The 16,294-nt window shown below is 36.0% G+C and overlaps 1 protein-coding gene across 1 annotated transcript; it reads right to left on the bottom strand.

Moving 5' to 3' along the window:
• Positions 1–5,669: 5,669 nt before the first annotated feature.
• LOC121375037 (transcription elongation factor 1 homolog) lies at positions 5,670–16,135 on the bottom strand. Its single transcript, XM_041502248.1, has 4 exons — positions 16,056–16,135; positions 11,178–11,306; positions 10,010–10,080; positions 5,670–8,514 (listed from the first exon to the last, which is right to left on the bottom strand). Exons 2-4 carry the CDS (start codon positions 11,291–11,293, stop codon positions 8,450–8,452), a joined length of 252 nt encoding a protein of 83 aa, XP_041358182.1. The 5' UTR covers positions 11,294–11,306; positions 16,056–16,135; the 3' UTR covers positions 5,670–8,449.
• Positions 16,136–16,294: the final 159 nt, after the last annotated feature.

The raw sequence follows: 16,294 nt of genomic DNA, 5'->3' as shown, positions 1-16,294 counted from the left end.
CATTTAAGGTGCTATCGACCAACAGAGGCTTTTTAATGATTGCAATTACATATCAAATATATTTTTCTGCATAACATATTAGTGGCTGTATATTAAACGTGTTTCTGATCGTTCTAATATTTTTACTAGGTTAAATTTCATTTTATTTCCTAAAATATTTTTTTGTATGTACAAAATTATTTGAAAACAGAATGCAGTTTGGGCTCCTTACAAATATTAAGACGACCAGAAACACATTGAATATATAAACACTGATATTATAAACAAAAAAATATATTTAATATGTAAGTTTAATTGTAAAAATATTTTATTAGTCGGAAACATCTTACAATGCAGCAAACTCTGTCCCTTTAATATAGGCCAATACGTAGACCGCAAAAAAATATTGTTTAAACCAATGATACAATTTATTTATTATTCACAAACTGATTTATAGTAAATGTTAAATATGATTATAATAGCTTCACAATTGATATCAATTACAGTGATGCTGAATAATGAATGAATGAATGAATGAATGTTTAACGACACCCCAGCACGAAAAATACATCGGCTATTGGGTGTCAAACTATGGTAATGCAAACAAATAAAGTGATGATCAACATCAATATAAAAATTCAAGATTTAAAATAAAAACAGTGTAAAGAACTGTGCAAAAATACAAATATCACAGACAGATAGGCTACTGACTTTTACTCAAAATTTCAATTTGTGCTGCATTGGCCATTCTCAAAGAGAATATTACACCCTGCACCACGGTAAGGTTACAGCTCATGCAGGGGCGACGCTGAATAATGTCAATAAGGCATAGCTAGAGGTAACTGCTGCAAGCTTGCAGGTACTGTTACTGTAGCAGCTATAGTGACATAGCAAGTGCGCCACAACAGTTTTTAATGTATTATGTCCCATGCCATACACACAAAAAAAGAGAGAGGAGAAAATATGTTATTTTTGTTTATTGTAGACCAGGTGGGTAATAAAGTTTAAAATGTGAATGGTGTCCCACCCCAACTCCAGTTATCGTTCTCACGGGTTTGTTTTGACTTTTCTGTAAAATACATTTCTGATGTTTTTGTTGTTGTTTTTTTTACTTACTTTTTAATATACTGTATATATATATATATATATATATAATATATATATATATATATATATATATATATATATATATATATATATATATATACTCTTCAAAAGAAGAAACGCAAAACCACATTGTCGTAACATTTGGAGAATTGATTTAATTATTGAATGGTGAGTCCGATAATTACCAAATGTTGCAGGATTGTTCACAATTCACTCTAGTCCATGTGAGTAAGTGATAGGACACACCACCAAGGTCAAGGTCATCTGGAGTCAATACCGGGTGTGGCCTCCGCGTGTGTTGACAACTGCCTGGCACCGCCTGCCCATTGAAGCAACCAGAGTACGGATGACGTCCCGGGGGATGGTGGTCCACTCGGCCTGCAAGGCTGCTGCCAGCTCGGGCAGGGTCTGGGGCTGTGGTTGTCGCTGTCGGAGGCGTCGGTCCAACTCGTCCCATAGATGCTCAATTGGGTTCAAATCCGGTGATATCGATGGCCAAGGAAGGACATTAATGTTCTTGTTCTGTAGGAAAGCCGTTGTGAGACGTGCTGTGTGAGGCCTGGCGTTGTCATGTTGGAACACTGCGTTGGCGTTGGCCATAACTGGAACGATGTGTGGCCAGAGGATCTGGTCAATGTAGCCCTGTGCATTCAGGTTGCCCTGCACGTGGACCAGGTCAGTTCTGCCAGTGTGTGAGATGGCTGCCCACACCATGACACTACCCCGCCGAATCTGTCCACTTCCTGCACGCAGTTTGCCGCATAACGTTCACCACGACGCCTATACACGCGACATCTTCCATCATGACGTCGGAGCAGAAATCGGGACTCGTCACTGAACCACACCTGTCTCCATCGCAGTTGAGGCCATTGTCGATGAATCTGGCACCACTGCAGTCGGAGTCGACGGTGTTGTGGTGTTAAGATGACACCTCGAACTGGACGTCTGGCACGAATTCCTACCTCACGTAGGCGGTTCCGTACGGTCTGGTCGGATATCCTGCGCAAACCTGGTATTGCTGCGGCTGTGGAGGTGGCAGTAGTCAATCGTTCCGAAGGTGGCGTACCCGGATGTAGCGGTCCTGCCCGGGGGTAGTGACCCGTGGTCGACCGGATCTAGGGAGGTCACGTGTTGATCCATGTTGCTGGTAACGGTCCCACAGTCTGGAGATGGTGCTTGGGGACACATGGAATGCCCTGGCAACGGCCGTTCTGGATTCGCCTGCGTCTAGTCGGCCGATGGCATTGTTTCTCTGCGGTTCACTGAGACGTGGCATGTCCTGGATTGTCAACTGTCGGCCAGATACAGAGGCCAGGCAAGCGAACACCCTGCACTTTTATACTGTCGGTGTTCATGTTGCACGTGCAGACAACGCACGTGCAGTGGTGACATGGTTTGCACGTGGCTGCGTTTTTGCGAATATTCACATTTTGGAACTTTATTGTACAGTAGCTGCGTTTTATCGAATGTAACCGTGGGAATGTGTTTGGGACATGCAATGACCTTATATTCACAAAGCATGAACCGGTAGGAAACATAAAATCGGAGTTATAACCCATTTGTACCCTTTTGCGTTTCTTTTTTTGAAGAGTATATATATATATATATATATATATATATATATATATATATATATATATATATATATATATATATATATATATATATATCGTTAAAAAGTGTATGTTTTTCTCTACATGACAGGCTTGTTTCGTGACAGAGTGAATTATTGCTCTCACTCATCAGATGTAGATTTAATTACACCGTCAACGGAAAGCTGATGACGTAATGGACTCTGTGACGTCGAGGTTACGTCACTATGCAGGTCTATAATAGGTGATGTGTGGTATGCGCACAGAAGGTATTTGCGTCTGTGTCGACATGCTGATACGAGTTCATTCTTGGAGTTTAGTGTGCTGGTTTCAGGTTTATACATTATGAACAGTTTTTCCTTCAGGCAGAGGTTACATCTTTTGCTCGCTGGAGAGTATGATTTTGCTTTGGATAAAATTTTCCACTTAATGGTGTATGGGGTGAATCTATCCTTCAGTGTCCAAATGTACTGACTTAGCGCTGTTGCGTTCTTCTGTGTTGCGTTTTGAAAACTGCTCGTGTGCGCAGTATATCTCGTCTTAAATGTGTTCTCGGTCAAACCAACGTATGTTTCTTTCTTGTTGTTATCGAGTGTATTAACGGTAGCTTGATATATTACTCCTTTCTGCAAGCATTTGCCCTCAAGTGGACATTCAGCTCTTCGTCTACAGTTGCATTCTCTGGGGGGAACGGCGTCTTTGTCTCTGTGTTGTTGAAGTAGAGTTTTGTTATGCGCTGAAATTATTTTCCCAACATTAGGCATGCAGCTATAGCTAATTTTAACGGTGTTTCGATTTATAATTTTGTGGAGAGGGTTGCTTTTGGGAAAGCACTCATCGAGTAATCTGAGGAACTGGTGACCTACGTTGGTTTTCACGTTGGAGCTATATGGTGGGTTGTACCAGGTGATGTTTCTATTGCGGTTGTTTCTGCGTCTGTTGTTTTCTGCTGTTGGGGTGTATTTGAGGTTATAGTTATATCCGCTCTTGAGCAAGGCTTCCTTATATGGGCGTTTCGCTTCTTCAAAGATGCACTCATTCGAAGATATATCAGAAAGCCTTTTATTTATTGTTTTTGGTATACTGCGGATGATATTTGGAGGGTGGTTGCTCTTGTTGTGGATGTATAAAGGTGTGTTGTTTGGTTTCATATAGGGTTTGACTGAGCTCTTTTCAAGATCTAGAGTTACGTCTAAGTAATCTACAGATTTTTTGTTGGCGACTATGGTGATCTTGAGTTTATGGTTTTGCAAATATTCTGCAAATATCTTTTTTGATTATCTCTATGGTTCTCGGTGACTCATTGAATGCAGCTAGGCCATCGTCGCGATATAGTCCTATATTGTTGCCGTATTTGGCTTGTAGTTCTGAAAGAAGAAAGAGCCCGACTATTTCGCAAATTTCTGCTCCATCGTAACTACCCATAGTTACATCAAACCGTGATTGTTTGCCTCTTTTGCACCATGCCTTGCTGTTGTTAAATAGCAGTGAATTTCTTGCTTGTAATATTATTTCCATCTCATCGCTAGAAATATCATCGAATTTGGATGCGAACTGTAGGGCTTGTTTCACGAGATTTTCTGTTATGGACGGGTGTAAAAATCGCATATGTCGAAACATATGAAAGAATAGTTGGATTTATTGGATATTGCTTTAAAACCACTTAATCACGTCTGACGTGTTTCCTCCACTGGTTTGTTCTGGTTGTGTTCAGAATCTTTCTGTTGATTCTCTCTAAGATTTTTTTGCTTATTATGCCAATTTCCGGTTTAGATGGGTTTATTAGTCTACAGGGGGGTTTATTGGAGAAGTTTGGTTTTTGTGGTCTTTTAACGTAATAAATGCTTCACTTTTTGCTGTTGTATCTATGCGGTCTGCTAGATTTAGTTTTTCTGCAATGTGTGTTTGTCTTTAGTGGTTATCTCTTGTTCTGAGTTCTGTGGCGCTGTTTTATATGCTTTGGTTGTGTTGCTGTCTAGTAGTCTGTTGTAAGTGGTGGTGTCTAGCTTGTAAAAGTTTGTGGTTTTATCGGCAGGTACGAGTAGTTTCTTGTCATGTTTTATAGTGTTTATGTCCTTTGCGAGTTTTCGCTGTAGTTGGTTGCTTGATGTGTTGTTAAATTGTAGATTTGTAGCTAGTCTTACCATTTTTTCTTCGAAGTTCTTGAGTTCTGGTATAGAAGGAGGGGATTTGGTGGTGTTAAATCCGTATGTTTCTTTCTGTTGTGTTGCAACTTCGGGATTGAGGAAGAAGAAAGATCTCCATCTTAATCTCCTTAGGAATGACTTGGTCTTTTCTAAAAAGCATTTTCTGTAGTCATCAGGTTTCGCGATCGGTATATTTTTGGTAGAGTATCCAAAGTTTACACATTCCATGGCGGCTTTCAGAGTGCTCAACAATATAAGGAGCTTTAACGATATATCTGGCTCCCACACGGTTGAGCACTCTATAAAATAGCGTCTTTCAACTCGAAAAACGACTACTATATATATATATATATATATATATATATATATATATATATATATATATATATATACATATACAATATACATATATACTATACATATATATATATATATATATACATATATATATATATATATATATATACATATATATATATAGTAGTTGTGGCCGTTGAATGTCAGACGGATATGTTTATTTAAAAACAATTGGTGTAATCAATTTCACATTTTGATGTAGATATATACATTAACTAATGTGCGAGTATATAACTTCCAGTTCAATTTGACGATAGGCAAAACTATCGCCTTGCAAAAACTGGATGGGTCAGCAGACTTTCAATCCCTGCATATACAAGCACTTGTTGCCAGTTGATAATAAGTCATCTGACAACTGTTTTTAGACCAAGTGTCATACTTCCAACTCCCCAACATTTGTTTATTTAACAATGGGTTGGGGTGCCATTATTCCCCCCCTCCCCCCCTTTGCTGTTTAACAGAAAGAGAATAAAACAACAAAACACAATTATCTGGAAATCATGACTTTATTGCAATGAAACAAGCATTCACAATACATTACAAACATCCAACCTATTTTAATTGAAATGTCGTCAGTTTTTTGTGCCATTAAAAAAAAAAATTACATATCAAAAACTAATGTAAAGTCTGTTTTAAAAAACATCATTTGGAAGTAGTGTTAAGTAGTGAAAACAGAATAAAATAAAGACAAATTATAAATTCAATTCTGTGGCTAATGAGTAACACAGCTCAAAGCTCCTACCACTCCAAATCAAAAATTAAATTAAATTCTTGTTAAACCTCCCACCTACTAACCTTCATAAAATAATGAAACTAGTCCTGTTTTCAAAACGGCCATTTACCATGTGTATATAGGATGTGGGTAAAAAGATAAGTGATATCCATATATCACCCCCCCCCACCCCATATTATGATTCCTACCTCAGCTTTGTAAAATATTATGATCAAATTGAAATCCAATTCTTACCTTTCCTCAACAAAAATAAATGGTCAGCTCTTACTAAAATCAACAAATTGTCAATTCAAAGACATCGAAAGATGCCAGTAACTGCAGGAGCCTTCCATTTCTGACGCCCAATAGCCGATGTGTATTTTTTTATGCTGGGGTGTCGTAAAACATGCATTCATTCATTCCAATGAAGGGGGGGGGGGGGGGGGGGGGTATCATATTCCCATTCCACATACCTATGCAGTTCCAGAATTGACCTGTTGGGGAAATTATTATTTTATGTCTGGTTGGTATGTTCAAAACATATTTCTATGCACACTTGGTTTTAATAACATTTTGTGGTAAATGGGTAACAAACTTGTATATTAAGAAAAAGTGCCACCAACCCATGTGATATATCTACAAGAGTTAAGACTATCCCGGAAGTGATCAAATTACTATATGGAGGGAATGGTCAACTTGATGCTCAGTGAGTTCACTTCCGTTGATGCATGGACAGTTTCAATAGAAGATTTTCTTTTTTCTTTTCTTTTTTACACATGGTGTGAAGTACAATTGTGAAAAGTTAGAAGTTTATTAAAGTTTGTTTTGTTTAACGATACCACTAGAGCACATTAATTTATTAATCATCACCTATTGGATGTCAAACATTTGGTAATGTTGCCTCATAGTCATCAGAGGAAACCCGCTACATTTATATGCACTTTCCCAGAGACAGGAAAAGCACATACCACGGCCTTTGACCAGTTGTGGTGCACTGGACGGAACGGGAGACAAACAATCAGATGAAAAGATCCATTGAGGTGGTTCGATCCTACGACACAAGCACCTCAAGCAAGCACCCAACTGACTGAGCTAAATCCCAGCCCAAATAATGTAAAGAAAAAAAAACAAAAAATGTGGGGAGGTGGTAGGTGGCAATATCTTTTCTGTCTTTTTTTAAAAGCATGGTGGGTGTTTCATTAAATTTTGTATCCCACAACTGATCATTTCTGGAAAAGCCATAAAAATAAAGAAAACATTCATGTCTCTCTCTCTTTCTCTTTATGTAACATTTGCTAATGTTTAGACATAGCAAGGATTTCCTAGAACAAGAACAAGGAATGTAATGTACACAAGCAAATAAAACATCATCTGATATACTTATGTATTTAGCCTGCAAGAACATAGAAACATTGTTATTCAGAAAAATACTACATTTACCTATTGTTCTAAAGTTCTATGGATAAATCAGTGCTTGAAGATTAGTGGCCTTTCTTAGCTAAGCAGTAATTATTTTAATCCATGAACATGTCGTATATACAGTGTCACTGAATTTATATACACACTGAGATAAAAAAAACAACCCAGTATGCAGCAATTAATTACAATTTGAATTAAGTTATTAAAATATAAATATATACCAGGTACTTAGAAACAACATTTCATTGGTTTGAACAGTTTCAAGTTATTAACTGTCTCATTTCCAAATTAAGTATTCTTTATTATCTGAGAGAAAAATAACAATCGATTGTTTCTCCCAAAACCAGACTCCACAACAGACCTTGTTCTAGTAATATAAACAAAACCAATAACCTGTTTACATAAAATTTCAGGCAGTTTACTTCAGTTATAAACCCCCTCACGAAAGTACAATTTTAGTTTATTATTTACCCAGTATTCCAATGTTCCCACGATATAATTGTATTAAAATACATCACCATGGACACAACCAGTTATTGTATCCAATTACCAGAATAACAGTTGGAGAAATGAACTGGCATATTGATATGCTTCAAGTATTTTGTACTCATCCTGAAAGGTACAACAGACCACTTAACACTGTTCTATACACACCATAACACTGAAATTCAATAACCATCTTTATACAGCAATCCTCTTTTATAGTGCTAACTCGTACTCATGGTTGACCACACAAACATCCTTTACTACACCATCACCATTAAAAAAGCACTACAACCATAGCACTGGACATTCACATAACATTTCCAATAATCTGTACAAGTAAACGCACATGTAATAGTGACGCATCTTTTCTTTTCACTCCTTCCCAAGTCAAATGTGTTAACTGTATAACAAAAACAAATCTTTTCATTTTGAAAATATGCACTTGGAATTATAAAAAATATAATGTCAGTAAATAAAAAAACAGCATCACATTTGTGACAGCCCTGTGATTGCACTGATTTGCTCTAAATAACAACTGGCTGGAGATCTTCATCTCTGCAGATCGTCTCAATGTTTACTTTCACATCCACAATGTGTTGTTAAGTTCAAAAGTCTCTTGATGTACGCCCACCGCAGGCTCCAACGCTCTGCTATTGGTTGGCCGACTCGCAGGCATCAATCCAGTCACTGTACACATCCACCGCCTCTGAGAGATCTTAGTAGTCAAGGTTAACAAACAGCAAAATATAAGTTTCATTAGTGTTACAGGAGACAATATCCGAAGAGGACCATTTCCAAAATATGATATATCTACATGTATTTCGGAGGACCATTTCCAAAATATGATATATCTACATGTATTTATGTCATTTTAAGAAAAACAAAAAGCATGAAAATAGTGCCCCGTGTTAAAAATATTTGCAACACCTCAGCACATTGCTATCAATATTTATTATTTTTCTTGTTTATGTGGTCATGGTTCAAACAGTGTTCTTGCTGGGTGAAAATTAAGGGAGGGCAGCTGACAGGGTTCATACACTTAAAACATTTTCATTTTCCAGGATTTTAAGCACCATTTTGGTTCATTTCCCAGGAACTTTGTTACATTTTTCCAGGAGTCTGAATACATTACCTGGAAAGGATTTATTTTAACAGTTGCTGTGTGACCCCCCCCCTCCCCCCCTCCATTTCCAAAAAACAAAAGCTAAAAGATATTGTCGGTATCCCCATATGTGGGATAATATATTTCTGTTATTAACATTACCACTTCCGTTGTTTTTATAAGTGGTGATATTCCCCCCAAAAAACCCGAAAGGTTTTAATTTTTTTTATAAAGAATTGCTGTAAACTACTGAAGTTTGTCGTCATTTTCCTACACACCTGACACTGTGGCTTGTTTCCTTTGATGTCCAGTGTGCAGACTGATCATTTTTAATTTTTTTGAAACTAAAGAGGAGTGCTGAAATATGAAGGGTGGCGGCAAAACACTGAAGCAGGATGGCTTAAATAGAGCAGCGAGAACACTGTTCAAACATGCTATCCTTTGCATACACACCAGCTATCCATTACAATAGATGATAGATTTTTATGATATATCAGCCAGAGATGGGATCATCGTAATCAGTAATCGTTTACATGTTTTCATGTAATTGCTAATGTAATCGTAATCAGCGATTACTTCATGATTACTCATAATTATTTACTAAACTTAGATATGTTTAGCATCAACTACAGTAACAGTGCCTATAATTAGAAACAGTACTGGTCAATCAATAGAACTGATCTCTCATTGTCTACTACTCTTATAGTAGAACTATCATTTGCCTTGAGAAACGGGGTCATAATGACTGGATTATCAAATGAATGTAACCCTTGGGATGAAGACACACATGCCCATAATGGCATCTATCATGTTTACGTTTACTATAAAACCATTTGAATGAATACAGTGTTCTAGCTAGCAATATATAAAAAGGCGCTGCACCCTGCCCCAGTTTTGTATCCTAATTCATTGCTATACAAAATCATTGAATAATATAATATATATATATATTTTTATAATAAAACACGTTCCTCTCAATGTATATACAACATTATCATGGGTCTGAATTGAACTAAGAAATGCTTGACAATATCTTGTTTTTAAGATCTATGCAACATTTAGTTTAAAACTCTATGTTCAATGAATTCTGTATTGTTTGAAAAGATACAGTTTATATTTGTTTGAAAATCCTCCAAGCACACATTACAGGTGATTATTCCAGTATTCCGCTGTCGATCTCTGGAAGAAAAAAAACCCAGATGAAAATCAGACAATAATGATAATAAAATAAATGAATCTACAGATCTATATGTAAAGGCCATGTAAAAACAATAAAAAATAAATAAATATATATATATATATATATATATATACTTGGTATTTATCAATAGATGCTGGGCAATGTTTAACACAACAGATATATTATTTATATATGAACATTATACAGTTACTATTTGAGACAGATGATTACATCAATGCATATATACTGAACTCAACATTACACATTTACTATTTGAGACAGATGATTACATGTATACTGAACTCTACTGGAAACACACCAGTCAGATTTGTAGATGTGAAAAGGATCGGAGAAGAATGTATCAGTATATATTAACTGCTATTGCATCACTCGATGTATTCTGGTAGGCAATAAATAAGCTAAAATTGTATACAAGGGTTACGGTTATTGTGTGTTTTTCAGAAACCCCACTTATGTGATACAGTGATAGCAATAAAACATAAAAATTGTGTGGTGCGATTTCAATGGAGTTCAGTATTTATACTATATATGTATCTCTAATATTAACATCATCAAGCTAGACCTATAACAAGACTATATTCTCTTGAAAGAAATGAACTTCATTTAGCCTACACTTCTGAAGATGTAAGTATCACTCATGAAGATATCACATCAGACATACATGTATATATAAATTATGCCATCGAACGATATCATTTAACAAGTACTATACCAGGAATAATTGTCAGAAACCAAGAAGCACCAAATATGCAGTATCATACAAATATAATATTCAGCCCTAATCATAGCTAGTGTAAACCTATGTTTTATAGCATTATTAATATGAAGATTGATGACAACTGAGAATTGAAAATCTGTGTAACCCATTTATTGGTTATGCAGAAATAAATCCAAGTAATTCATTTCCGTTTTTGTGTAACCCGTTACATTCAAGTAAATGTTGCTCCAAATTTCGCATGAACAAAAAATAGGTTACGCAAAATTAGATTTGTGCAAACAACATGCAAATGAAACGATAATTCTCGCAAATTCCAGAGGCCTGTATTAGTAGTGTTACAGCATAGCATCAACTTACAACTTTACTTCACAGGACTTCTCGTGGTTACAAAATGGACAGTTGAAAAGTATGTCGAGTGGTTCAATCACCTTCCGTTTAGGTGGAGGCTTACTGGCCTTCTTCCGTCGCCCCATGTTAATCTGTTAACTAAAAATGAAAAAAAGAAAAAAAAGCCACATTTAAAATAGGACCAAGTGATCCATTTCTATACATTTATTAAAAATATTCAGGGTGCAAAATTGTGAGTAAAACATTCACCAATGCGAGTAAAATTCTGTGATGGCGATTACAATTTACAAAACACTTCTTTTGATGAGCAGATTAATTTGTCATACCAGGCTGTTATTATGACACAAATTTAATTTTACAGTATCAGTCAGATGGCACATGTATTGACGATCAAAACTAAGAATAAATTTCTGCATTTGATCCAATTTGGACAGTTGGAAAGCCTTTTGACATGGAAATGTTCCAACTGTAAATGAACTCTAAAAACACTTTTAACCAATCTTTGATGTTTTACTCTATGCAGTCCATGTGTTTGCATGCTATATTGAAATAAATATAAATAATAATAATAAAAATTGTTTTGCATCTATACACTTTATGGCAATCTGATTGGTCCAAAGGTGTTTACTTTTTTGCATTCAAATCACGATGAACTGAAAAACATTAAGCCATGCCTACACCCTCCCCGACTCACACTACTTTTCTGTAACTAGCAGGATTATTCAGGCAACCATAATGATATTTTGAAGAAAGCACACGTGAAATATACAAAAGCAATACTATTGTGACACAGATACCACGTACCGGGTAATAGTGCACTTTTTTTTAATACAATAAATTAATGGAAAATGCTATAGCAGAGTAAACCAATGCATTGATGCAAAAAGTAATCGCTAATGTAATGAGACCGTCAGTGGCCAAAGAAATGTAGGAAAGTTCAAACCTGAAACTTATTTGTAAGCACTGTTGTACAGCTGTTGACGAAAATTAAACAGTTCCCCCGACAGTTTGACACTTTTCCTTCATGCACATTAATGAAATATAAACTAAATTAAAACTAGCAGAAATGGCGTCACTTTTCAAAGTTATGTCATTTACCAAATGACGTCAGTTGACAATCCCATTTTTAAGCGACATTTAAGTATCAATGAAGTTTACACAAACAATACTACAGGCGTATTAAAAACTAAACAAAGCAAATTGAAACATTTAGTTAAGGGCAAAAAAATAAATGTGTGTAGTATCGGTTACCCGACAGATTCTGCCTTAAAGGTAGGGTCAACTCAAACAAGAGCCTTATGTGTTGGAAAGATGCATACCCGGACCACCAACACATACTGACACTTTAACAAATGAAAAACACGTAATTTTAGAGTTATTATTCCTGCTAACTTATTGATATTAAGCAATAATGTGCATTATGTATCATTGAATATGCATACCAGGCCAAATGCCTTAATTGTCCCCTCCTTTAATCGAAAAAATTCTGAATTTTACACTTGGTTCTAATCGTAATATTTTCATATAAAATACTACTTCCGGTAATAAAATTTAAACAAAACAGTTGTATGTTTTATTTAAAACATAATATTATTAATTAGTTAATATTGTGCCGTTATGTTAAAATTAAAGTATTCATTAGTATTTTCTGGCATTACTGAAATGAATGTGGTTGAGGATTAACAATGTTTGATTAGTAATAGCACACGACGCAGCACACAGCACACTGAAAAACAATAGCCCGGTTTACGGGAGTATCTGAAGAATGTCAACATTAGACTACGACATGTATTTAATCTCTTCACAACATAAACTGGCATTAGTATTAACATTTGTTGGTTGAATTTGGTAATAAATTGAACAAGGTAAAACATTGCATCAAATTATTTGTACATTACAGTGCGCCTCCGCAGAAACCAGTTCCTATTAATAGGCCGGCTCATGATTACTTGACAATAGTCTAGCACCAAAGTAAAAACACTGTACAATATACAGCGACAAGGTGTCAAGTGAGCTATAACAGTAAACAATTCGGGGTCTAACGTCTGTTGTGCAATTTCATTTTTAAAATCAGATTAGGTCCAGAATATTATGGCAACATTGACTTCTCACTACTGCTAATAACTCTGCGACCAGCTGATTTTTGGCAACAAAAAAAAGCAGCTCATTTCACCTACAAGATTAGGGTCTGTTGACATCTGATTTGTTGTCGTTCATTTGTGAGGTTTTTCTTCACAGTTCTAGAACATTTTCATTAACAATAAAGTTCACACAAGTACCTAAATACAAACCCCTAAAACCATTAATTTTACTCAGAAAAAAAAAATGTACTGTCGTTTTTGTTTATTCCTTAAAACAATCGATATCGGGTCCACATGACTTGTAGAAATTGACTTAAAATGCAGGAAGATGAATTAACATTTGGTGCGTGTCACATGACCTCAGGTCCTCACACATGCCAGATTAACAAGGCCAAATCATTGAATTTTTATGATTTTTAAGCCTCATTGTTCGAAAAAAAATTCCATTATTATATTCAATCTGTATGCTACAATTTTGTGCCCCTATGTAGTGAATAGTATTCATAATCCATTATAATTGCAAATAACTGTTAGTAACCACACAATGCGCAGTATGATACTTATTGCAAATGCATGTGCCTGAACACAGACATATTTCACCTTTTCCTGTTTATCGGAGGGTGCTTCACTTTTGTTTACTAGAATGGATTTTTTTTACGTAAACATTGTTTATTTTTTTTACATTGAATGATTGCATCCTATTTTTAGGTTTCATGTACCGTAGCTGGAAAATGTAGTATACTGTATAGTATTTCCGTAATTATCGTATTTGTGTTTGTCCATAGACGACCACAATTTGAGACATTGATGGTACAGTTTTGACCAAAATGGTACCCTCCTTTCAATGGCAGAGTTCGAGATTAAAATTTTTGGGCAGTATTCCAGCTGGATACTAAAATTTCAAAATCTGGTATCCCACCTGAGAATTTAGTATCCCACTTAAATGAAATTCATAAATAACATCGTAACAAATTTGGACGACACTTACTTAACTTCACCAGTAAATGACGACTTCCAGCGAAAAATAAAAACGCAGGATTAAAAAAACAAGCAACATTATATGGTATTCTGGTGGAATACTGGGTTATTGAAATCTTGTATCCGAAATTAAATTTAGGTATCCCCAGGATATCGGGATACCGTTAATCTCGAACACTAAATGGTTAGGGTAGTTTTAGGTATAGGGTGAGTTTTTAGAGCCTTTGATAGGGTACAGGCTAAAATGGAACCGTGCCAAAACGGAACCATTTTCTTTGGCGAAAACGGAACCTATCATGGCTAAAACGGCACCATATATAAATATATATAACTTATCTCATTTTTAATTTCAGGATTAGGGTTAGGGTTCAGAGTGATGAATAGGGGTTGGGGGTGAATTTGGAAGTCTTTCCATTTTTATGATGTAGACTGGCCACACTGTTTATGTAATGTTACTACTAATATTACGTATTAATAGATTATAACGTGATGTAAATACGTAAATTAAGAGCGCCAAGTGCATTACTACCCCATCCCCCTCCCCTGCCCCCTCTATGTCTGAATTTCTTTTGATTCTTTTTTTTACATTGGTACACTTCACTCTTTGTACATACTTTGATGCCTAATATACCAACCTCGGTAGCACTGTGGTTAAGTCATCGGTCTCCAGACTGGTAGGTACTGGGTTTGGATTCCAGTCGAGACATGTGGTTTTTAATTCAGGTAAAGACTCCAAATCTGAACGAGTGCTCAGTCAAGACATGGGTAGGTTTAAATCACTTGCTCTGACCAGTGATCCGTAACTGGTTCAACAAAGGCCATGGTTTGTGCTATCCTCCCTGTGGGAATCGCAAATGAAAGATCTCTTGCTGCCCATCATAAAAGAGTTGCATATGTGGCAACAGCGGGTTTTCTCTAAAAACTGTGTCAGAATGACCATATGTTTGACGTCCAATACCAACAAAGTTGACAAGATTAAAACATTTTATTTGTTTAATAGTGATGTGACACCAAATGTACTGCAAATTTTTAATCAAAATGGACTGGGCCATGGACATCAGAACAGCTTGAAAGCAGCTGAATCGATGTGATTTCACCATCTTTGAAGGCCTACCATGCCTCAAATACATGCCTCTGACGCTGGGTTGCCGTCTCCCTTATATACGTTGCCATTTGTAGCATCCATCACACAAAATTCCTTCTTGCCGAGGACGGACACACCTTTTACAAGCGATACAAATGTTACTCATTGTAAGAGACAAACAACAGCAGAACGGTACAAACACAGTTTATATAACCTTTTGTTTTACTTGAGTCATGAAGAAAACAACTCATAATTAGCAGTACAGTCTTTGAAAATACAGAAAGTAGTCTTAACACCAATTTGACTGAACTTGGACAAAGTCTAGTGAACATATATTGCTAATTAGTTCACAATGGATAACACCTCTCTACATTGGGAGGCTGTGTGTTAAATAAACAACAGGCAGAATATCTCAAAACAATAACTATTTCCATGTTTTGGTTTGGTTCAGTTTGGGTATGTTTTGACCTGCTCCTGATTGGAACATATTCTGTACGATATTGTAGAATCGCAAAATGTACTACGCAATTCCTTTCACATGTATACCACATCATGGCACATGTCATGGGTTTTATTGTTATCCTAACGAAATGTAGGGCACTGAATGATTGCAGGCACAGTGCTGCTGTGGTGTTGCGGTGATTATGTTACATTTTAATTGTATGCGAGGTTTTTTGTAACGGTCGTAAATATGTATTTTGTTTAAATATCGCCGAGTTACGTTCACAATTCTTGTGTTCTTACCAATAGTATGACAATCAAAGCCACAACACGTTTTTTGTTTTCGTTCTACGTTTTGATTAACAAAATAATGCATTGTGGGCTATTTCTCTGCAATACTCAAGCAAACGATAAATAATTTTAAAATATGTTTCATAATTATAGTCATATGATAAATGTTTTACTTTCCGATAAGTAGAGTAGAATGAATAATAAGTGCATCAATGTATATTATAAAACTGTTATGATGTCTAAATTCAAGA

This window comes from Gigantopelta aegis, chromosome 6 (assembly GCF_016097555.1).
Source record: "Gigantopelta aegis isolate Gae_Host chromosome 6, Gae_host_genome, whole genome shotgun sequence".
NCBI lineage: Eukaryota > Metazoa > Mollusca > Gastropoda > Neomphalida > Peltospiridae > Gigantopelta > Gigantopelta aegis.
Note: the sequence above shows the minus strand (reverse complement) of the source record. Positions and strands in the feature narration are given on the sequence as shown.